Raw genomic sequence first — 23,766 nt, 5'->3', positions numbered from 1 at the left:
CAGCTTAAGGCGACACTCATGTCTGACCCTGTGCTAAGGGCCCCAGACTTTAACAAACCGTTCCTAGTAACCACAAATGCGTCTGAGCGGGGCGTGGGAGCAGTTTTAATGCAGGAAGGACCGAATCAAAAATTCCATCCTGTCGTGTTTCTCAGCAAAAAACTGTCTGAGAGGGAAAGCCACTGGTCAATCAGCAAAAAGAAATGCTACGCCATTGTGTACGTGCTGGAAAAGCTACGCCCATATGTTTGGGGATGGCGTTTCCAACTACAAACAGACCATGCTGCGCTACAGTGGCTTCATACCGCCAAGGAAAATAACAAAAAACTTCTTCGGTGAAGTTTAGCTCTCCAAAATTTTAATTTTAAAATACAACACATTTCAAGGGCTTCTAACAAAGTGGCTAATGCACTCTCCCGGAAAAGTTTCCCAAAATCAACTGGTTAAAAATTGTTCTTAAAATGTAGAACATATTGTTAGTTTTTATATAATCAGTAGTATGTCTAAAGGTGCATGTGTCTTATTAACTCTGTTTTCTCCTAAAGCTCCAGGAAAAAATCACAGCCAGTGTGGAACCGGCTGTCCAGCACTATCTGTGATTTGGGGGGCGTGTCATAACTATAAAGGAAAGGGTAACAGCTCTCCTGTGTACAGTACTATAAAATCCCTCCTGGCCAGAAACTCCAAAATCCTTTTACCTGTAAAGGGTTAAGAAGCTCAGGTAACCTGGCTGACACCTGACCCAAAGGACCAATAAGGGGACAAAATACTTTCAAATCTTGGGCGGGGGGAAGGCTTTTGTTTGTGCTCTTTGTTTTGGGGGTTGTTCGCTCTTGGGACTGAGAGGGACCAGACATCAATCCAGGCTCTCCAAATCTTTCTAAACAAGTATCTCATATTTCCAACTTGTAAGTAAACAGCCAGGCAAGGCGTGTTAGTTTTTATCTTTGTTTTCTCAACTTGTAAATGTACCTTTTTGCTAGAGTGTTTATCTCTGTTTGCTGTAACTTTAAACCTAAGGCTAGAGGGGATTCCTCTGGGCTCTTTAAGTTTGATTACCCTGTAAAGTTATTTTCCCTCCTGATTTTACAGAGATATTTTTTACCTTTTTCTTTAATTAAAAGCCTTCTTTTTAAAAACCTAATTGATTTGTCCTTGTTTTTAGATCCAAGGTGGTTGGATCTTGATCCACCAGAAGTTGGTGGGAAAAAAAGGGGGGGATGGTTAATTTCTCCTTGTTTTAAGATCCAAGGGGTTTGAATCTGTATTCACGAAAAAATTGGTGAAGAGTCTCTCAAGGCTACCCAGGGAAGGAAATTAGCTTTAAAGTGGTGGCAGCAAACCAAATCTAAGCTGGTAGTTAAGCTTAAAAGTTTTCATGCAGGCCCCCACATTTGTACCCTAAAGTTCAAAGTGGGGAAGCAGCCTTAACACCCTCAATTCACAGTGGTTTTCCCAGCAGGCCTGATCAAAGACCAGCATTTGGGCTTTGCTTTCTCTCTCAGGACTATGAACAGCATGTGCCAGCGGCTACCAAAAACCAATTAGCTCTTCCAAAGCAGAGAACATTTAAGGACAAAAGCCTGACAGAGAAAAGTTACCATAAACCCATCAAAGGTCTGAACACATTACACTTGTCCCAAAGGATTCTCATCTGGCACATGGGACTCACTGGTAGGGTTCAAAGTCTTTCAAACCTTTCTCTAAAGGTTGGCCCCTTGGTTAACAGGTCATGTCATTTTGTAGCCCAAGATCTTGGGTTTCTGGACAGTTCAAATCCAGCTTTTAAACCAAAAATCTTTGTTCTCTTAGACTTCTGGACCTGGTCTCAGGGCCAGCCTTAGGGAAAATGGTGCCCTAGGCAAACTTGTATTTTGGTCCCTCCCCCATCACCTTTGGCACCCACAGTCTTCCCACTTCCCCATCACCTCCTTGCCCCACTGCCTCCCCCAAATGCTTAATTTATATTGAAAGAGGTGCTAGAGCTCAGCCCCGGCACTGGTACGGTGGCCTGATAGCGGTGGCTGCTGGTCAGGCACCCAGTTCTGAAGGCAACAGCACCACCAGCAGCAGCATAGATGTAAGGGTGGCATGGTATATGGTATAATGCTACCCTGACTGCTGCTGTGAGTTAGTGTACAGCCTACTAGGCACCACACTATCACACAGGGGCTGCATCTTGCCAGAGCCCGCAGCCCCTTGGGCCACTCCTGGCTCACTGAGGTGCCATTTCTGATTTTGGGGAGTGGGGGAAACTAACTGTGATTCCAGGGGCTACTTAGATACCTGAAAACTCTAGGGTTTGGGTTTTTTTAGATAACTTAGTAATTAGCTAACAGGAGCACTGTATCTAATTCCTACATGTAAACAGGGTCTGAATGAACTCTCCCCTGACAGCTAGCTGAGAGGGGGAGAGACTTCAGGAGCAAACTGTATTTACATGAACACACCTACCCTGCGTAAATATCTAGCAGACAGAGCTGTGTATCTCCAAATGATCAACTGTGGCTGGTGCTGGGTTACAAATCACTTTTGTACTGAATGCAGGGGTAGTGAAATACTGTTATCAATGTTGTTTTTATTGTCTGAATAGAAAGGAGCAGAACTGTGCTTAACTTGTCCCAAATTAGGGGTCACCCTGAGTTGAAAGGACTTCGCTAAGCCAGGGGCTAGAATGCCAGACCTTCCTATGAAAACAAAGTGGGTGGGGATAAGTGTTTTAGCCAGGAGGTGTGATGATCCTTAAGGGTCCCTGTCTGGTTTAACTTGTTCTTTTCTACCATTTAAAGACAGTGCTAAATAGGCTCCATTAGGAGCCTTTTGTTATTTAGTGTTTAAAAGAGCTGATAATCATTTCTGATGGGACAGTATCTCTACCCAGCCTCAGAGCTGACAATCAGTAAGAGCTGGATAGAACCTCAAGAGACTGACCTGCCAAGGTCACAGCAGACACAGGTAGCAGAAGGTGATCAGTGAGAGGAAGGGGGGCTTGTGGGGTAACTAGCCAGAGCAAGTGCTCAGATAGTAGATCAACCAACATGCTTTCTTCCCCGGGAGGGAGGTGAATTCACACAGATGCACCTCTGATCCCTGGTTCCTCACTGACCAAAGACAACAACTGTCAGTGGAGGGGGATGGGGTGAGGGAGCAGAGAGGGGCACAGAAAAGGAACTTTTGGTTGTAGAACTCAAGAACATCAGGCAGAAGACACTTCCCTACACACTCTGGGATGGGTGTCCTGCTCACAGTTTTATGATTAGGAATCCTGCTTGTGGCAATTTTCCTAATTAATGTCAGCTGACTTCAGTTCTGGAGCTTTAACACAGATATAAGAAACACAAGTGTGATACTTTGTACTCTATCTTTAGTAAAGATAAATAAAAATAAATAAAATCTGCTTACTTTTGCTAACAGACACAATCTCTTTTACTGCCATTATCTACTCTATTCTAGTCAATTGTTTTTCACTCCACTAAAGAAGTATTTACTTAATTTTTAAAAAAGTTTTTTTTTTCTCTTTTATTACCAACTGGAATTTATTTTTCTAATTACTTTGGTATTCATGTTTACCTATCACAATCATGTATGTGACTCACTAACATTTGACTCCATCATTATTATTAGTATCAGACTTGGACTGTGCATTTATTTTCAAATGAATTTTAAGTTATTTTACAGATATAACTAAAAATGCTATTTGAAAATACGTGACCTTCTGCACAATGTCTAAAGTTATGTGTTTAGCTTTTGTTGTTGTTGTTGTTAAAACAGCACTACTAAGGTGAGTACAAGCTAAATTTATGTTCTAGAAGGATACTATTATTTGATTGTATATGATTGGCACCGCAAGCCTGGGAGGCAGGAGAAGTGTAGTGGCAACCGTGCCCTCGGGGAGGGGGCGTAGCAGAGATGAGCTGGGGTGGGGAGCTGCCGCACGGCTCCCCGGGCCGGAGCAGTGAGGAGCTGCCACGGTGGGGGGGTGCCTCAGGGCAGGGGGGGGAGCTGCCAGAGGGCTCCCCACCCCAGCTCATCTCTGCTATGCCCCCTCCCTGAGCACGCCGCCCCCACCGGGCAATGACAATAATTGCATGGAGCGGCCGCTGCGCTGGGAAAGGGAGTCTGAGCCGTACGTGTCAGCGCGCAGCTGGCAGCCCAGCCCAGGAACGCTGTAAAAAATATTGGGGGCACTGCTTTTTGGCACCCCAAAATCTTGGCGCCCTAGGCAACCGCCTAGTTTGCCTTAATGGTAGCACCGGCCCTGCCCATACACACTAGCTCACACTCCCTCTGTCTCTCACACTCCCCCCACACACTCTCTCACACACACACTCTCTCTCACTCTGTCTCTCTCTCACACTCTCTCTCACACTCCCCCCCCCACACATTCTGTCTCTCTCACACAGTTTCTCACACTCCCTCCACACACTCTGTCTCTCTCTCCCATAGACACTGTCTCTAACACTCCCCCCCCCCCCACACTCTCTCTCTCTCACACACACCCCCAAGACACACTCTGGCTCTCTCACACACTCTCTCTCACACACACTCCCCCCCCACACACACTCTCTATCTCTCAAACACTCTGTCCCTCCCACTCTCCCCACACACTCAGTTTCTCTCTCACACACACACTGTCTATCACACTCCCCTACACACTCTCTCTCACACACCGTCTCACACTCCCCCACACATCTCTCTCTCTCACACACACAGTCTCTCAGACTCCCCCCATACACACACTCCCCCCCCACAGTCTCTCTCACAAACTCCCCCGCACACTCCCCCCCACACTCCTCCCACACACGCTGTGTCTCTCTCTCTCTCTCTCTCACACACACACACACTGTCTATCACACTCCCCTGCACACTCTGTCTCTCTCTCTCAAACACACACACACACTGTCTCACACTCCCCCACACACATGCTGTCTCTCACACAGTCTCACACTCCCCCCCCACACACGCTGTCTCTCTCACACAGTCTCACACTCCCACACACACTGTCTCTCTCACACACACACTATCACACTCCCTCCACACTCTCTCACACTGTCTCTCTCTCACACACACAGTCTCTCAAGTCCCCCCCCACACACACACTCTGTCTCTCCCTCACACACACTGTCTCACACACTCCCTCACACACACTGTCTCACACACACACTCTCCTTCCCTCCCTCCCCCCACTGTGCACAACAGACAAGAGGTTCCCAGGAGCGGTTTGGCCAGGGGCACCTCCAACAAGGAGTGGCAGTGGCTGCAGATGGACGCAGAGCAGCAGTGGGAGGAGAGACAGGACACTCCTGCTTTAGAGGCATCCCCTCAGCAAGACGCCTTGGGTGGTAACCCAGCTCGCCCACCCCTAATGTCAGCCCTGCCTTGTCTAACCCAGTTTATGCAACTCTCCCTAGGGATGGTACTTCTCTGGAGCTGCTACTTGTCCCACAAGTAATTACTCCCCTGGTGTGTAGCTCCTGTAGAAGGTGGGGTAACCCTCCCCCATGCCTAGATTACAGTCCCCAGCCCACAAAGGTACATACAATATGTATAGAGGCCATGGATAAAAGGGACACACAAATACACAGAACATTCATAAAGTGAATTCAATAGTTCCCAAAACGTCACATGTGGCTGCAATATCTGCCACGCAGAGTTCACATGTGAGTGTTAGATGCTCTCTCTATTATCTCTGAATGGGGCTCAATGTGTGTCATGGGCGCCCTGGGTATAATGGTGCTGGCGGCCTGGCTCTCTGATATACCAAGGCCTTTTCTTGCTGCTCCAGCAAAGGGGCCTCCTCATCTGCAGGAGGGGTGGTGTAAAAGCCAGCAAGGTGTAAAGAGATGAAAACAGATCATCACTACACTGGCGATGGCTTCAAAGGTAAAGTCAGAGACCAGATAATGGAGGGGAGAAGGAGGCAGATAAAAAAAGTGAAGGAAACAGAGAACCAGTCATTGTGGAACTGCACAGGATGGGGTGGAAGGGGAGGGGGTGTCTCAGCATTCTCAGAAAGCCGGTTAAATTAGCAGGATGGAAACCACAGGAGGAGGGAACCGAAATGACCGAGTGGCTGTGGAGGCAACCCTGGGGGTGGAGGGGGTCACTATAAGGGGTTCACGGAAGGCACAGAATGAAAAAGCCAGCAAATATCCTCACTGTGAGATGAGGTCTAGCTCTGAGTCCTAGTCAGATGTGCATGAATGACACGTGGGAGAGTCTGGGATTCAGGACTCCTTCGTCACTGAAGAGTCTGATTTGTGATGTATACGGTCTGGCAGTGCAGTGTCTAGCAATTGGAAGTGTCTTTTAAATAGGTTGTGAGCCCTGTAGTGGTGCTCACTGTGTTCCATGTTTTTGAAGCTGCCAGAAATCAGCCAGAGCAGTAGGATGGATGTAGCGTCAAGGCCTGACATGATGATGTATAGATAGTAACCATGGTTACTGGGGACCCAGCTGTGCCCTGTGCTTTCTCCATGTTGCTGGTTGTTGGCAGGCTGAGCAGATGTGGTTTGTAAGACAGGGCAGTGATGCGAGATGGCCGCTGATGACCAGCAATACCAACAGCAGCAAACCCAGTGAGGAGGCCGGAGCTCCTACCTGACACCAGCCTGTGAACCTGTAGAGTGAGGCAGAGAGCGACGTAGCCGGGCAGAGCGGAGCTCACTGTGGAGCTGGGGGAGAACGAGGGAACCTTCCCCATCATCGAAGCTTGGTCTGGGGAACAGGAGAAATAACAAATCAGACTGTCAGTGAGTGGGATGCAGTGACAGTGCCACGGTTGTCGGACTTTCATAGCCCTGGTCCATGGATCAGTTATGTTTACATTAACGCACTTCTCAATATTCATAGACTAAGGTCAGAGGGGCCATTAGATCATTTCGTCTGATCTGTGCCATGGGCCAAACGCTCTCACCCATTTACCCCTGTACTCAGCCCAAACTTGTGTTTGACTAAAGCATCTTCCAGAAAGTCACCAACCCTTGATCTGAAGACAGCAAGAGACAGACAATTCACCACTTCCCTGGGTAGTTTGTTCCAATGATTAATCACCCTCAGTGTTACAATTCTGTGCCTTATTTTTAATTTTAATTTGTCCAATTTTAACTTCCAGCCATTGGGTCTTGTTATGCCTTTCTACCCTATATTAAAGAGAACTTTAGTACCCTGTATTTTCTCCATGAAGGTGTGACAGATGGGGAACTTTACTGAAATATTTTTATGAACTATCAGTAGGACTCTCTACCATTCCCCTTGGCATCGCTACTGCTTTGGGGGACAGAATTGCTTCTCTCGCTGGGACTAGGCTGAACAGGCCAGATATCTGAGATGTAGAGCCACTCAGAGTGTCTGGGCTGGAATCAACACACATCAATGGAAACAACGAGGAGTCCTGTGGCACTTTAAAGACTAACAAATGTATTTATGCATAAGCTTTCATGGGCTGGAGCCCACTTCTCAGATTCATGAAGTGGAAACTTCAGTGGGCAGATATATATACCCATGCAGAGATGGGTGTGTTATATTACTATGGCCTTGGCTACACTTGCAGATGTACAGCGCTGTGAGTTAAACCTGACTTCGTGCAGCTGAGTAGGGAAAGCGCTGCAGTCTGTCCACACTGACAGCTGCCCAGCGCACTGTCGTGGCCACATTTGCGGCAATTGCAGTGCTATTGGGAGCGGTGCATTATGGGCAGCTATCCCACAGAGCACCTCTTCCCATTCTGGCGCCGTAGGTTGTGGGAAGGGGGCATGGGTGCGGGGGATTCTGGGTCCTGTCCCAATGCCCAATGCCAGTGATGCTTCGCTTCGCATCCCAGAAATCCCTTTGTTTCTGTCCACCTTTGGCGCCATCTTTCAACGGTTTCTGTGCAGCGCGATCTGTCTGAGGGAAATGGAGTCCGAACTGCTAAGGCATATGCTGACGAGTCTCACCAGCACGTCACGTTTGGCTGTCAAACTATTTCTTAAGATCCAAAGTGACAGTGAGGGTGAGGAGTCCGACGATGCTATCAAGCCACATAATGCGTACGACACGAAATTGCTTGTGGCATTCACGGACATGCTCATCACCATGGAACGCCACTTTTGGGCTCGGGAAACAAGCACTGAGTGGTGGGATCACATCATCATGGAAGTCTGGGATGACGAGCAGTGGCTGCAGAACTTTCGGATGAGAAAAGCCACTTTCATGGGACTGTGTGAGGAGCTCTCCCCCACCCTGTGGCGCAAGGACACGAGATTAAGAGCTGCCCTGCCAGTGGAGAAGCGGGTGGCTATTGCAATCTGGAAGCTGGCAACTCCAGACAGCTACCGGTTGGTCGCAAACCACTTTGGAGTGGGAAAGTCGACCGTTGGAATCGTGTTGATGCAAGTTTGCAAGGCCATTAATCACATCCTACTCAGAAAAACCGTGACTCTGGGTAATGTGCAGGAAATAGTGGATGGCTTTGCACAAATGGGGTTCCCTAACTGCAGAGGGGCGATAGATGGGACGCACATTCCTATTCTGGCACCAACCCACCTAGGATCCAAGTACGTTAATCGGAAGGGGTATTTCTCTATGGTTCTCCAGGTGCTTGTGGATCACCGTGGGCTTTTCATTGACATTAACACAGGCTGGGCCGGAAAGGTGCATGACGCACGCATCTTTCGGAACACTTGGCTGTTCAGGAAGATGCAGGCCGGGACCTTTTCCCCAGAGCGGAAGATCACGGTAGGGGAAGTTGAAATGCCCCTTGTGATCCTTGGAGATCCCGCTTACCCGTTAATGCCGTGACTCATGAAACCCTACACAGGGAGCCTTGACAGCAGCAAGGAACGGTTCAACTACAGGCTGAGCCGGTGCCGAATGACTGTGGAGTGTGCCTTTGGCCGTTTAAAGGCCCGCTGGCGATCTCTGTATGGGAAGCTGGACTTGGCTGAAAACAGCATCCCCGCGGTTATATCCGCGTGCTGTGCCCTCCATAATATTTGTGAAGGGAAGGGTGAAAGCTTCACTCAGGCATGGACCTCCGAGGTTCAACATCTGGAGGCTGAATTTGTACAGCTAGAGAGCAGGGCTATTACAGGGGCCCAGCGCGGGGCTGCAAGGATTAGGGATGCCTTGAGGGAGCAATTTGAGACTGAAAACCAGCAGTGATATCTGGTGCCCTGCACGGCAGTGAAGTGCAGTAGTTCCAATCTTTAGGAATCAGTGTCTGCTTAGCAGACAAGCAGACTTGCAGTGCCTGTTTATTTCCTGGGCTAAGGAGTCTTTTACTTTATGCAATAATAAAGAATGTTTTCAAAGCCAAAGAATCCATTTATTGAAAAGAAACAAGGGGGTGGAGTGGGGAACGGTACAATCACAGATTCACGTATGTCCTGTCTGGTGTGCTGTGCAGTGAATGCTGCACTTCAGGATAGCTATACTGCATGGTGATGGGGGTTGAGTGCAGAGGGTAAGGGTTGTGGTTTTCAGGGTTGGGTGGTGAAGATACTGGTGTTGGAGGCAGCAGGTGGCGTGAAGAACATGGAAGTTGGGGAAAGTGGGTTGGAGGTGACAGTGGGGCACAACGGAAAGAGTTTTGGGACAAGGGCTGTGGGGGGGTGGCGTTTGCGTTTTCGGTACTGCTCCTCTTTCTGCATGGCTACCAGCTCCTGGATAGCATCTGCTTGGCGCTCCAGGATGCTTATGAGCCTATCAGTGCTTTGCTGCTGGTGCGCGGTGCTTTGCCGCTGGTGCGCTGCGTTTTCCTGGCAGATCCTGCTTTCTCGCTCCCTCCAGTCCTGTGCTTTCTCATTCTCTTTAATAGATTGCCGCATCACTTCTTGCGGCATGTCTTCTTTGCTTTTTCGCGGTCTCTTCCTGAGTCTTTGCAATCTCTGAGCAGGCGATAAGAGGGACAGCTGAGGTCTCAAGGTTGATGCAGCTGTATAGGCAAAATGCAACATTTAACAGAGGCAGCATTGTTTATACCAGAGTAATGATTCCCCCCGCACTTAAGGAGTAGAAAACACACAGGGTCTACACAATAGCATAATTTTCCCGTCCGAAACACAGCACACATATCCCACGGGAGCCTCAAAATGGTGAGTAAGGGGGACTGATTGTTTCAGAGCTGCACTGTCCTCTGGGTTTCTGTGCCTTGGCGAGAGCCAGCAGCTTCAGGGGGCACCTACACTGAACACTGTCCCAACATTTTCCACAGGTGTTCGTCCTGGACGATATCTCGCTGCTGAGGGTGACCTGGGAAGCAAGGGAGGGTCTTTTACTGCAATGCGGCTTCCGCCCTGGCCCATATGCAGCTTGCCTGTGTGCAGCAATGGTCCCCTCGCCTCTCGCGGCACAGTGGCACGGACACGTTAGCCTGGCTGGGACAAGGACCACGGTGGTGGCTCTCCCGATAAACCTGCACAAGCAAATTGCACACGTTCTGGATGAGACATTCGAGGACATTACCGAGGCCGATTACCGCGATGTGATAAACCACATCAATGCACTATTCTGCATCTAGGCATGCATGCCTAACCCTCCTCTCCCAAAGAGCCCGCACCGAAAAAATTCTTTCCCGAAAAAAAAAACCGCTTACCAGGAACCTGCTTTTCTGTTTGTCCTCCACCAAGTACCGGCCGCTGCGACTGGCTACCTTCCTCCTAGCTCGAGAAGAGCTCCTGGCTGCATGGCTCCAGGGATTCCGGGGTGTCTCCATCCGGCCCACCACCATCACTCCCGTTTTCCTTCTCCTCCTCCCCCCCCCCCCCCCACTGGCTCTGAAGTGTCCATGGTGGTGCTCGGAGTGGAGGTGGGGTTAACCCCAAGTATCGCATCCAGCTCTTTGTAGAATTGGCAGGTCGTGGGGGGAGCACCCGAGCGGCTGTTTGTGTCACGGGCTTTGTGGTAGGCACTCCGCAGCTCCTTCACTTTAATCCTGCACTGCAGGGCGTCCCGGTCATGGCCCCTTTCCATCATGTCCTTTGATACCTTCGGGAAGGTATCGTAATTCCTACGGCTGGTGCTCAGCTGGGACCGTACAGCTTCCTCCCCCCAAACACTGATGAGGTCCAGCAACTCGCCATTGCTCCATGCTGGGGCTCGCTTGGTGCGTGGAGGCATGGTCACCTGGAAAGATTCGCTGATAGCACTCCACACGACGCCGCCGGGCTGAGCAAATAGGAAGGGGATTTTTAAAATTCCCGGGGAATGTAAAGGGTCGGTCACATGGTTGGTTACCTGAGGCCAGGGCAATAGAGTTTGAACTGATGACCAGAGTGGCTAGAACAGGCATTGTGGGATACTGCCGAATAATTCTGGAGGCCATTCACAGCGCATTGGGCGGCCACACTGGCACCGCAGCGCTAGCGCAATACTTGCTATTCCTCTCGGAGAGGTGGAGTACATGCAGCGCTGCAACCACGGAGATACAGCGCTGCAAATGCCTTGCCAGTGTGGACGGGGAGTGAGTTACAGCGATGGGGGAGCCTTTATAGTGCTGTAACTTGCAAGTGTAGCCAAGGCCTATGTGAAGGACCACTGCTAACAAGGTCAATTCAATCAGGGCGGATGTGGTCGACTCCCAACAGTTGATGAGAAGGTGAGAACACATTATAATAAAGGAGGCTGACAAAGGAGGTGCTGTAGTCATCATGAATAGGTCAGATTATGAATGGGAGGCTGCCAGGCAACTCTCCAACACCACATTCTACAGGCCACTATCCTCTGATCCCACTGCGGAATACCAAAGGAAACTACACCATCTGCTCAATAAACTCCCTGAAGCACAGGAACAAATCTACACAGACACACCCCTAGAGCCCCGACCAGGGGTATTCTATCTACTACTCAAAATCCATAAACCTGGGAATCCTGGATGCCCCATCATCTCAGGCATTGGCACTCTTAAAGCAGGATTGTCTGGCTATTTGGACTCTCTCTTCAGGTCCTATGCTACAAGCACTCTTAGCTATCTTTGAGACACCACTGACTTCCTGAGGAAACTACAATCCATTGCTGATCTTCCAGAAAACACCATCCTGGTCACTATGGATGTAGAAGCTCTCTACACCAACATTCCACACAAAGATGGACTACAAGCCATCAGGAACAGTATCCCTGATAATGTTACGGCAAACCTGGTGGCTGAGCTTTGTGACTGTGTCCTCACCCACAACCATGTCAGATTTGGGGACGATTTATACCTTCAAGTCAGCGGCACTGCAATGGGTACCCGCATGTCCCCACAGTATGCCAACATTTTTATGGCTGACTTGGAACAACACTTCCTCAGTTCTCAACCCCAAGTGCTCCTCCTCTACCTATGCTACATTGATGACATCTTCAGCATCTGGACCCACGGGAAGGAAGCTGTGAGGGTTTATGCCCCTCGTTACAGGGCAGCACAGCCTGAGTCCATAGAATAAGCCCTTGTCACAGGGCAGCATGGCCTAGTGGACAGAGTCCATAGCACTGCTCCTTGTTACAGGGCAGTAGGACCTTACTGCTGGTTCAGTGGGGGGTTTCCTACCGAAACATGCTGAGGCTTATCGGGGGCAAGGTACCAGTCCAAGGTACTGCCCCCCCGGGTCGCTTCCTACCAGCTTGGGAGTTGGGGTCTCCCACAAATCCCAGGGTTCTCCGCAGGTCTCCGGGTCCGTCGCCTCCCCTGGTTCCTCCCCCGGTAGGGGTTCGTGCTGGCCTGTAGAAGCCTCCGTTCCCAGCAGCTTTGAGCGCGTCGGCTGGTCCTCTGCAGGAGCTTCCCGGTTAGGTCTGTTGGTATCACTAGGCATAGCTACCAGGTAACTCAGGGGAGTGGAAGGCCATAAGTGCCGATGAAGCTCTCCTGCTCTAGGTCTAAGTGAGCCACAGTAACTCCATCTTGTGAACTTTCACCTACCTCCATGCTAACTACATGCTGTAGCAGAAATGTAATGGTCAGCTTTTCTAGCAGACAGCTGCAGTTTTGCTCACAAACACAGTAAAGATAAGGACGGGGGAAGAGGGAGGGAGAAGCCTCTATGTCTTAGCCTGCGAAGGCCGAAGATAAGCAGACGAATGGGAACTGTTCTAATAAGCCACAATGTGTGTCTGCTGTAACTGCTCGAGGAGGGAGGGGTAAGAGGGAGTAACAGAACAAAGGCTTACACACACACACAAACAGCTTGGAATATAAAAGGAAAAACTTGCTTGTATGTGCTGCACTTGATTTGAGACATGCTGGTCTCTTAGTGCCTATTCAGAGCTCTTGAATACATTTGGTTTGCTTCTCCACCCCTCGTGTGTTCATTGATGCGAAGCACACCGGGCAACAAACCCTGTTGCCCCCTCGGGGCCTATCTGGGCCGGCAACAGTTTTGGCGCCCAACGTGTGGGGCTTGAGGCTGAAATTTAGCCTTGCCCGGATCCCTCCTGGTGGCCGACGGATTACGGCGACAACTGACACCCAGCGCGCACCGGTGACTTCATCGGGGGCCTCGGTTGAGACGTGGTGTGATCCACCCCGGAGGGCACAACGGTGCAACGCGCTTGAGTAGTGGAGAAGCAGTTGGGGGCGATGGTGAGGAACCGGACCCTTGGATAAGGTACGAACAGTCCAGTGGGGACTTTACCTGTTTTGACCTGGGGACGCCCAGTGTCTCCCTAGAGTATGGGGCAGGGACAGAGTACAGCCAGCAGGGTACACTGTACACCCTTAGAATGCATTCTGGTGAACTGGAAAGTGTTTGGATCGGACCAGTTGATTAAAAGTAAATTAAAAAGATTCTGTACAGTAGACTGGCCTCAATATCAGCTAGAGTGCCAGGAAAGGTGGCCACCAGAAGGATCACTTAATTACAACACGATCCTTCAGTTATTTTTGTTTTGTCAGTGAACAGGTAAATGGAATGAACATCTCTATGCGTATACGTTTATGGTGTTAAGAAATAGGACTGATACTTTGCACAAGTGCCATTTGACTCCGACAGACTCGGTAGTAACTGCTGCTAAACCCCAGAACCCTCCCACAGTTGTAATGGCAGAATCGGTGTCCCCTTCGGCTCCAGCATCCCCACAGGCTCTAGAGAGTACCCCCTCAGTGGGATTGTATCCATTGATTACTGAGAATGTGGTAGCCCGTCCAGGAATACAGGAGCGTGCAGCCCAGATTGTGCCAGTGTTCTCTCATGTTCCTTTTAACCCAGTGCACCTAGCTGCCTTTAAGGCAGAGGCAGGGGAATTCTCCACGAATCCAAGCAAGTTCATTTCAATCTTTGAAGGGTATCTAGCAAGCCATAAGCCTGACTGGGATGATTGCAATATACTGATGAGAACCTTGTTATCTGAAGTGGAGCGGAATCAGGTTATAGCCAAGGCTAGGGAAGAGGCACAGAAAAGGCATAATGAGGACAGAGAAGGCATTTAAGGTTTAAAAAGGAAAGCTATTAGACACCAGAGGTTGTACCGAGTGGAATCCTCAAAAGTGAGTGTGCTCGTCCTGGTTTGTTGCTTCAAAGCTCTGTATAGAAGTTATTTTACCGGAAGGATGTATAATGGCAATGTGTATGTGTTCATTGTTGGGAAGAGGTGTATGAGTGAAGAGTGGAAGGTTCCTGTGTAAGTTAAAAGAAGCCAAGAAAGGGAGAAGGAAAAAGAACAAAACGAGTTAACTGGAAAATAGAGCTAGCAAGCTCAGTCCAGAGATAAGATGCTGGCTCCATCCAAGGACATTGTTCACAGCTAAGACTTGGTTGACAACCAAGAAAAGGGGGGCTGAATGTGCCCAAGCAACTATGAGATCTGCAAAATACTGCCAGGTATAATGAGGACAAATGAAGGGTTAAAAAGCAGCTTTGCTGGACAGTATTGGCCCAGGGATTAAAAAATTCCTCCACTCTGTTCAGCCAGGCTCTGGCCAGAGACTTGGAGGAGTGGGACAATGAAGACAAAGTTCTCCTCCTGCAATATGTAGACGATTTGCTAATTGCTGCTGTGGGTCTAATCCCTTGTCTCAAAGCTACTGTGAGTCTCCTGAACTTTATTGGACTCCAAGGATACAGGGTAACTCAAAGCAAAGCTCAAATTGCACTCTGAAGTTCGGTATCTGGGATTTCACATCAGGCAGGGAGAGAGGCAGCTCTGAAATGACAGAAAGGAAGCTATCTGCCAAGTTCCTATCCCTAGCAACCATAAACAGCTCAGAGCATTTTTGGGCATGGCAGGCTTTTGCAGAATTTGGATTCCAGAATTTGGACTGTGGGCTAAACCTCTGTATGAATGTGTTAAGGGAGCGGATCATGACCCCTTTCACTGGCCCCCAGAAGCGGACAGGGCATTTAAAATCTTGAAAAGGAAGCTGATGGAAGCCCCAGCCCTAGGTCTGCCAGATCTCTCTAAGCCATTCCAACTGTATGTGCATGAAAGGAGAGGGATGGCCCTGGGAGTGCTTACTCAGTTATTAGGTGCCTGGAAACGTCCCGTGGCATATTTCCTCTAAACAACTGGATCAAGTTGCAAGGGGGTGGCCAGCATGCTTGAGGGAGGTTGCAGCCACTGCCCTAGTGCTTGGGGAAGCTGAAAAACTGACACTGGGAGGAACTGTGCAAGTGTATATTCCCCAGATGGTCCAAGCTCTGCTGGATACTAAGGGTGGTCTCTGGCTCACCCAGGCTCGGATTGCTCAGTACCAGGCAAAACTGTTAGTGAACCCTGAAGTCACCCTGCAGATCTGTCCCTCCCTTAATCCAGCTACCCTGCTACCAGAAACAGAAGACAGGTACATGACTGTCTGGAAATCATAGATGCCCACTACTCCAGCCGCCCAGATTTAAAAGGTCAACCACTCCCAAATGCTGACTAGGAATGGTATACCGATGGCAGTAGTACTGTTGTGGATGGGCAAAGGAGGGTGGGTTATGCTGTTGTGTCTCTCCCTGATACCATGGAAGCTGAGAGTTTACCTGCTGGGACATCTGCCCAGCTTGCTGAACTAGTGACCCTGACTCATGCACTCGAGCTGGCAAAAGACAAACGGGTTAATATCTTTACTGACTCAAAGTATGCTTTTGGGGTATTGCATGCCCACGCTGGTCTGTGGAAGCAAAGAGGGATGCTAACAGTCCAAGGCTCTCCGGTTAAGCATGGGTCTCAAATTCTCCGGCTGTTAGAAGCGGTACAACTCCCCTCAGCAGTAGCAGTGGTGCATTGCAAAGCCCATCAAAGGGAAGATCAAGATGTAACCAAGGGCAATGCCAGAGCAGACAGGGAAGCCAAGCGCGCTGCTACCCTAAAATCACCAACAGAGGAGAATGCTCAAATGCATGCCCTCATCCCATCAGTAGGTGAACTTGCAGCTCCTCAGTACTCCCATGATGACAGAAATCTGGCTGACAGGCTCGGTCTCCAGGAAAAGGAGGGATGGCTTTATTCCACAGAGGGAAAAATCCTCCTGCCCAAGGGCTTGATCCGACCAGTGTTGCAAAAACTGCATCAAACCACCCACGCAGGCAGAGAGGCTCTTACCCAGCTTATGAATAAATATTTTCTAACCTCTGGACTTAAACCCCTAGCATCATAGGTACAGGCTGAATGTTTAATCTGCCAAAAGAACAACCCTCGACCAGGAGTAGCAGTGTTGCCAGCCACTCTGGAACCTACCCCAGGCCCAGGATTGGTGTGGCAAATAGACTTTACTGAGTTTCCCAGGACCCAAGGGTACAGATACCCCCTCGTCCTGGTGGATCGATTCAGTGGATGGCCTGAGGCCTTCCCATGTCGTAACAACACTGCCAAAACAGTGGCTCTTGTTTCCTTGACAAACTTCATTCCTCTCTTCGGACTCCCCCAGTGGATGGAATCTGATAACGGAACACACTCACATCTCAAGTTGTTCAAAAGATATCAAGTGCTCTGTAAATCCCCTGGAAGCACCACACACCATGGTGACCACAAGCCAGTGGAGTAGTGGAACGCACAAATCAGACACTTAAGCGACACCTCTCGAAGGTCTGTCAGGAGGCCTCTCTTAAGTGGCCTGATGCTTTACCCCTTGTGTTACTCCGCATTTGTGCTCTCCCCAATGGCAGGTTAGGGCTTAGTCCCTTTGAGATTATGTTTGGAAGGGCATGGCCTCTGAACGGTACACGGGTTCTGGCAGGGGAGTGGGAAATGGGGTGTGGTTTCTTGTCTCAGTACATGTGCTCTCTGTCTGCTGTTCTTTCTTCTCTTCACAGATACACCAAAGATTCACAGCCTCTTCTGCTGGATACCCCGGTCCACTCCCTGCAACCTGGTGATTCCGTTGTCGTTCGGACCGGGAAGGACGAACCTCTCCAAGAGAAGTGGAAGGGACCCCACACCATCCTGCTAGTCTCCCGCACGGCGGCAAAGGTCGAAGGACACAAGAACTGGATTCATCACTCTTGACTGAAAGCAGTAACCACTCCTGAACAGTGGACTGTCAAGCCTGCAGAGAAGACTGCCAGCGATGATTTGGGATTTAAGCTGTTATTCAAAAGACAGTAAGGGTCACTTTGAATGCCTGGTGATTTCTCTGAACAGCCACAGCACACTCCCTGCGAGAACCCTGAGCATTGGTTCTATCTATTCACAGAAGGCCGACCTAGACTATGGTCCTGGTCCTTTTATTTTTTGATTTGTTTGGTGTCAATAATTCTTATCTTCTGGGCATCTGGGTTGTTGTAATTACGATATGGGTTTAGGTTTAGGGTCTCTCACAATATTCCTTTTTGTCACAGAAGCACTCCTTCTGTTACCTACTGTTTCACCCACATCGCATGCAGGATCGGGAGCCATCCCTGCAGATATGGCTACCAATACCTATGAGGCCCTGCAAATTGCCTTTGCCCGTGAGTTTAATCTCTCCCACTGTTGGATATGTGCCCAGACTCCCCACCATTCGGCTGGATTGCCCTAAAGAGTAGTTCCCCAAAATTGGTCAGACTTTTGTCAAAGGTGGATGGTTACCAGCAGTAGCACCTCTGACAATTTGAGTTTGCGATCTAACTGTACTGCGGAAGCTCCTTATGGCACACACAATGGCTCTTGGAATTCCCACTATAGTAGCACTCTTAAGCCCCAGCCTATTTGTTTACGCTCTCCACCAACTGGTCTCATATGTTATCAGCAAGCCAGTACAAGTAATCATACCTGGTTGGCAAGCCGGCACTGCATTTTTTGCCCTTTCCCCACAAGCCACCCTACGAGACCTACAAGGTAACAATGGAAAGGCTAGTTATGGTGAAGCATTCTGGGTTTGTGGTAATAGTGCCTACAAATGGCTTCCTAATGGTTGGCATGGTAGCTGTTACAAAGGCTATCTCACTCCTCCCCTCCGTGTTCTCACCCAGGCTCCCTCAGGTCGCCCTAGGTACTATCGGTCCTTGAGAGCTACCATTGAACCCATCGGAGAAGGAGACAGGTTTGGGATGATATTTCTCCCTACCTATGGGGTGGGACGGCTAGCCCAACTCTACAGAAGACTGTCTAAATTTCTCACTCAGTTTGCCAATGATACCCTGGCCATAGAGAAAAGCATAAGCTCTGAGCTGTACCAGCTTCGACTGCTGGCACTGCAAAACCACCAGGCCCTAGATTATGTGTTAGCCTCACGGGGCGGGGTCTGTGCCCTGATTGGAGAAGAATGATGTACCTATGTCCCAGAGTTTTCACAGGATATTAACAAGCATATCTTGTCAGCCAAACAGGCCTTGAACCAGTGGAAGGCCCAGGAAGGGGAACCCACTATTTTTGATTCCCTTTGGGGTTGGTTACCTGGTCTAAGGGGACTAGGGGTAAGCATTGTTCGCATCTTGGTCACAAGTGTTGTGATATGTTTTGTCCTTTTCCTTTTGCTCGCTTGCTGTAAAGTGCTCATACGTAAGATTTGTACCTCCCATTCCCCAGAGGTTCCTTTATATTCTCCCATTGATGATCCCAATTGCATGGAGCTTAATCGCATTTTGTCTTTAGAGTATGAGAAAACTCTGCCAAAGGTTTGTTGAGTGTTCTCAAAGGAGGGATTGTTGGTGTCACTAGGCATAGCTACCAGGTAACTCAGGGGAGTGGAAGGTCATAAGTGCCGATGAAGCTCTCCTGCTCTGGGTCTAAGTGAGTCACAGTAACTCCATCTTGTGAACTGTCACCTACCTCCATGCTAACTACATGCTGTAGCAGAAATGTAATGGTCAGCTTTTCTAGCAGACAGCTGCAGTTTTGCTCACAAACACAGTAAAGATAAGGACGGGGGAAAGGGGAGGGAGAAGCCTCTACGTCTTAGCCTGCGAAAGCCGAAGATAAGCAGACGAATGGGAACTGTTCTAATAAGCCACAATGTATGTCTGCTGTAACTGCTCGAGGAGGGAGGGGTAAGAGGGAGTAACAGAACAAAGGCTTACACACACACACACACACACACAAACAGCTTGAAATATAAAAGGGAAACTTGCTTGTATGTGCTGCGCTTGATTTGAGACATGCTGGTCTCCTAATGCCTATTCAGAGCTCTTGAATAAATTTGGTTTGCTTCTCCACCCCTGGTGTGTTCATTGATGCGAAGCACACCGGGCAACGAACCCTGTTGCCCCCTCGGGGCCTATCTGGGCCGGCAAAAGGTCCTTCCTCTGCGGCCGCCAGCCCAGATTGAGCTGAATTCCCTCCCTTTATACTCCCTGAGCACTTGGAGCATGCCCAGTGTGCACGGGGCCGGACTTCCTCCATCAGACCTACTGGTCTGACATCACTGGGTCTAGTGCGGGGCAGGACTGCCCCGTCACAGAGGTCCTTGAAGAATTCCACTGGAACTTAAACAATTTCCACCCCAACATCAACCTCAGCATGGACCAGTCCACACAAGAGATTCGTTTCCTGGATACTACAGTGCAAATGGTCACATAAACACCACCCTGTACCGGAAACCTACTGACCGCTATACTTACCTACATGCATCCAGAACACATCACATGATCCATTTTCTATAGCCAAGCCCTAAGGTACAACCAAATTTGCTCCAATCCCTCAGACAGAGACAAACACCTACAGGATCTTTATCAAGCATTCTTAAAACTACAATACCCACCAGGGGAAGTGAAGAAACAGACTGACAGAGCCAGATGGGTATCCAGAAGTCACCTACTACAGGACAAGGCCCTACAAGGAAAGTAACAGCACCACTGGCCATCACCTACAGCCCCCAGCTAAAGTCTCTCCAGCACATCATCAAGGATATACAACCTATCCTGAAAGATAATCCCTCACTCACAGACCTTGGGTGGCAGACCAGTCCTCGCTTACAGACAGCCCCCCAACCTGAAGCAAATACTCACCAGCAACTACACACCACACAACAGAAACACTAAACCAGGAACCAATCCCTGCAACAAACCCCATTGCCAACTCTGTCCGCACATCTATTCAAGTGACAGCATCATAGGTCCTAACCACATCAGCCACATCATCAGGGGCTTGTTCACCTGCACATCTACTAATGTGATAGATGGCATGTGCCAGCAATGCCCCTCTGCCATGTACATTGGCCAAACTGGACTGTCTCTATGCAAAAGAATAAATGGACACAAATCAGAAATCAAGAATGGTAACATTCAAAAACCTGTTGGAGAGCACTTCAATCTTCCTGGACACTCAGTAACAGACTTGAAAGTTGCCATACTTCAGCAAAAAAAAAAAAAAAAACAAAAAAAACTTCAAAAACAGACTTCAGCGTGAAACTGCAGAGCTGGAGTTCATATGCACTATCAAACTGGGTCTGAATAGAGACTGGGAGTGGCTGGCTCACTACAAGAAGAAATTTTCCCTCTTTTGGTATTCTCACCTTTTCATCAACGGTTGGGAGTGGACCACATCCACCCTGATCGAATTGACCTCGTTAGCACTGGTCCTCCTCATAGTAATGTGGAATTGTGTGGATTGTGGGGTCTAGCACAATAAAAGGTCACTCCCAAGGAACTGGCTGAAGGCCAGAGCATAGATTAGCCCTTGGGAATCCATGACAGAAAGTCACTTCTCAATCTTCTCTTTGCTAAAATGACCAGATTGATCTCCTTCAGTCTCCTACTGTGGGGCATTTGCTCCAGCCCCTAAATCATTTTTGGTGACCTGTTTCTGCAGTGTCTGTGATATTTCGGGGTGCAATCCAGACTGTAAAGGGTTGTGTCACCACCTGCCCACCCAACTGCGACTGCTCAGAGCCCCAGAAACCTGCCCTGTCACACAGGGGGCAGTTCAGAGCTGAGCTCTTTTGGAAATGTGGCCCTAGGCCTCTCTGGCCCCCAGCACCTGCAAGAGGCTGAGTTGCTGTAAAGGGCAGTAGGCTTCCACATGGGGCTCACACCATGTTACACCAATGGAAGCTCTGGCTGGGTCTGGACTGTAGTGAAGTGGCTGTAACCTGCCTTAGGCCAGGATGGCTGCAGGGGCTGGCACGACCCAATGAGCAACCACACTGGGGAGAAAGTAGGTGAGAGCAGGGTTGGTGGGTCACAGTGTGTGTCACTCACTGGGCACCTGCATTCGGTGGCAGCTGCTGATAGAGCACCTGTGAGAGGTAAAGCTGCCCCCACCCTGCCAGAAACCCCCCTAAGGGCAGCAGCAGCCTCACCTGCCTCCCTGGGGGTGAGGGGCCCCCAGGATGCCAAGGACCTCGTGGGCACAGACAAGTGCAATTGACACTCGGAGGGGGAGATTTTTACAAACACAGAGGAGTTAGGGTCAACAGGGAATGGGATTATGCTCCCAAATCCCTTAGGAGCTTTAGAAAAATCTCCCCTTTGGGTGCAAGTGGTGCAGCAATCTGGCCCCAGGTGTTTCCCTTCCATCTTTCACCCTCTTGCTCTGGAGCCTCACGGCAGTGAGCTGATGATGGAAACACCCACACACTCCCAACAGTGCCCCACGGGAACATTACACCGGTGATCGGTTCCTACCCCTGTCAGTAAATAGAGCAAACAGCAAACAAATGCAAACCTGGCAGTGGAGAAGGGACTGGGCAGGTCTCTGAATCTGTGTGGGTATTTCTACAGCCACAGCTGCGTTCCCAGTAGGAAAGTGACAGTTTATCCCCCAAATCCCATAAACGAGGCCTGTTGATAGCAGCAGCTTGTCTGACTAATCATCCTGGAACTATCCAGGGGAGCAGTTCAGCTGGGGTTGCAGTGAGTGACCCCCTACCTGCGGTGTCCTGTGGAGTCGTTTCTGAGCCGTTCCAGTCTCTCTACGGGGCTCCCAGCTTCGCTAGCACCCAGAGCCATTCTCTAGGCAGAGCTCCTGCTCCAAGTGGCTGGTTCCCTTTCCCCGGCTGTAAAATCCATCCCGCCGGAGGGGTCAGGGAGCCGCAGGGGTTAACTCCAGCCTGCCCCTGAGCTTTTCATTCAGTTAATGCATTTTATATTGAATGGAAGCCCCGTCCTCTCTTGGCACATCCATCAGCTTCAAAAGTGAAAGAAGGATCGAGGCTGGAACATGACTGTGACTGGATCCGCCCCACAGGATGGTTATGGCACAAAGATCAAATTCCTCTGACACACCCACAGGGTTAGGGAGAGGGCAGCTTCGGTGCCAGCAGCCTCAGCTCTCCAAGTTGCCTGGTGACGGCCAGTTCTGCAGGCTGTTTGTCCCCTGCTCTACGAATCTCTGTAATTACTTCAGCCCTGTGTAAAGAATGGGACCAAATCCTGCTGCAGCAGCCCCTAGACTCAGTGGCCATGTTAATTCATTCCAGTTCCCTGATGTAACATTAACCAGTGATGATTTGGGGGACAGGGTTTTGCTCTATGCTCTCCAGTGGGCCAGCCCTACTCCCTGGGCCTCCACTCCTGCAGTGTTATTCAGACAGCCTGGCCCAGATCCTCTTTCCTGGGCCCTGGCTGCTCTGCTCTTGCCCTAGAAACAAGTCCCAGCAGGGCAGGGAGACAAAAAATAAGATAGTGCCTGGCTGAGCATAACAAACCTCCTGAATTCTGTGGGATCTTGGAAAATGCTGAATTCCCTCACTGGGGAATGTTGTGATAATTGGGCCATACATCTACCCAATGTGAGAAGTGAGAGAAAGTTGATAAAATATCACAATAGCAATAAATGCTGATAGGAAAAGCTGCAAACAGAGCCAGTGATACCCCATTGGGGGCCCTAAGAGAGACAGTGTGTGAGGGAGGGGCAGGGTGGCCTTTACCCACCCCTGTGAATTCTAACTGCATTATTTCCAAAAATCAGGCCCCCTGAACTGCTCAGGGCTCTAAGCAACTGCTTAGTCTGCTTACGCCGAGCGCCGGCTCTGGTGGGAGAGAGGCTGACTGAATCAATCCCCACAGACAGACTCCTGGTTTAACTCCAGAACTGTTATCAGATCATGCCTGGTAAACATGAGGAGGGTGGGATGGGAAATCAATGAAGCACAATGGATGTGTCTGAATTTAGGCCTAGCTGGTGAACAAAATAATGAGAGGACGTGTTATTCCACCCACCAATCCCCTTGGGGACTTCTAAAAGAGAACCTGGGTGGGGGGGAAATTAGCTGATGCTGGCTGACTGGGAGCCAGGTGGGCCGGAAAGAACGAGCTTCACCATCATGGCTGCCACCCCCACAGTCTCTTGGGACCTCAGAATCCACCATTACACTGTTGGGCCTTCATAGCCCCGATCCAGGGAGATGCACTGATCAGACCGAGCCAGGGAGGGTCCCCCGTGACATCACCACCTCCACCAACTCTGGCTACATCCCTGGGATAAGAGACTTTCACTCACACACACCCCTACCTACCTCTGTGTGTCCTTTTC

The 23,766-nt window shown here is 49.7% G+C and overlaps 1 protein-coding gene across 4 annotated transcripts in view; it reads right to left on the bottom strand.

Moving 5' to 3' along the window:
• The window catches only part of LOC101935723 (butyrophilin subfamily 2 member A1-like), a 62,121-nt gene extending 39,615 nt beyond the window's left edge, over positions 1-22,506 (bottom strand). Inside the window, exons 1-2 of one of the 4 annotated variants that reach the window (XM_042846665.2) lie at positions 22,162-22,505; positions 6,601-6,717 (exon numbers count right to left, since the gene is read on the bottom strand). In XM_042846665.2, coding sequence (XP_042702599.2) covers positions 6,601-6,706 — 106 coding nt within the window. In that variant the 5' untranslated portion in view covers positions 6,707-6,717; positions 22,162-22,505. Of the gene's footprint in view, positions 1-6,600; positions 6,718-21,957; positions 22,096-22,161 lie in introns of those variants that run through there. The other 3 variants (XM_065562569.1, XM_065562570.1, XM_065562571.1) reach the window with 3 other exon arrangements.
• Between the last annotated feature and the right edge of the window lie 1,260 nt (positions 22,507-23,766).

This window comes from Chrysemys picta, chromosome 12, assembly GCF_011386835.1.
Source record: "Chrysemys picta bellii isolate R12L10 chromosome 12, ASM1138683v2, whole genome shotgun sequence".
NCBI lineage: Eukaryota > Metazoa > Chordata > Testudines > Emydidae > Chrysemys > Chrysemys picta.
Note: the sequence above shows the minus strand (reverse complement) of the source record. Positions and strands in the feature narration are given on the sequence as shown.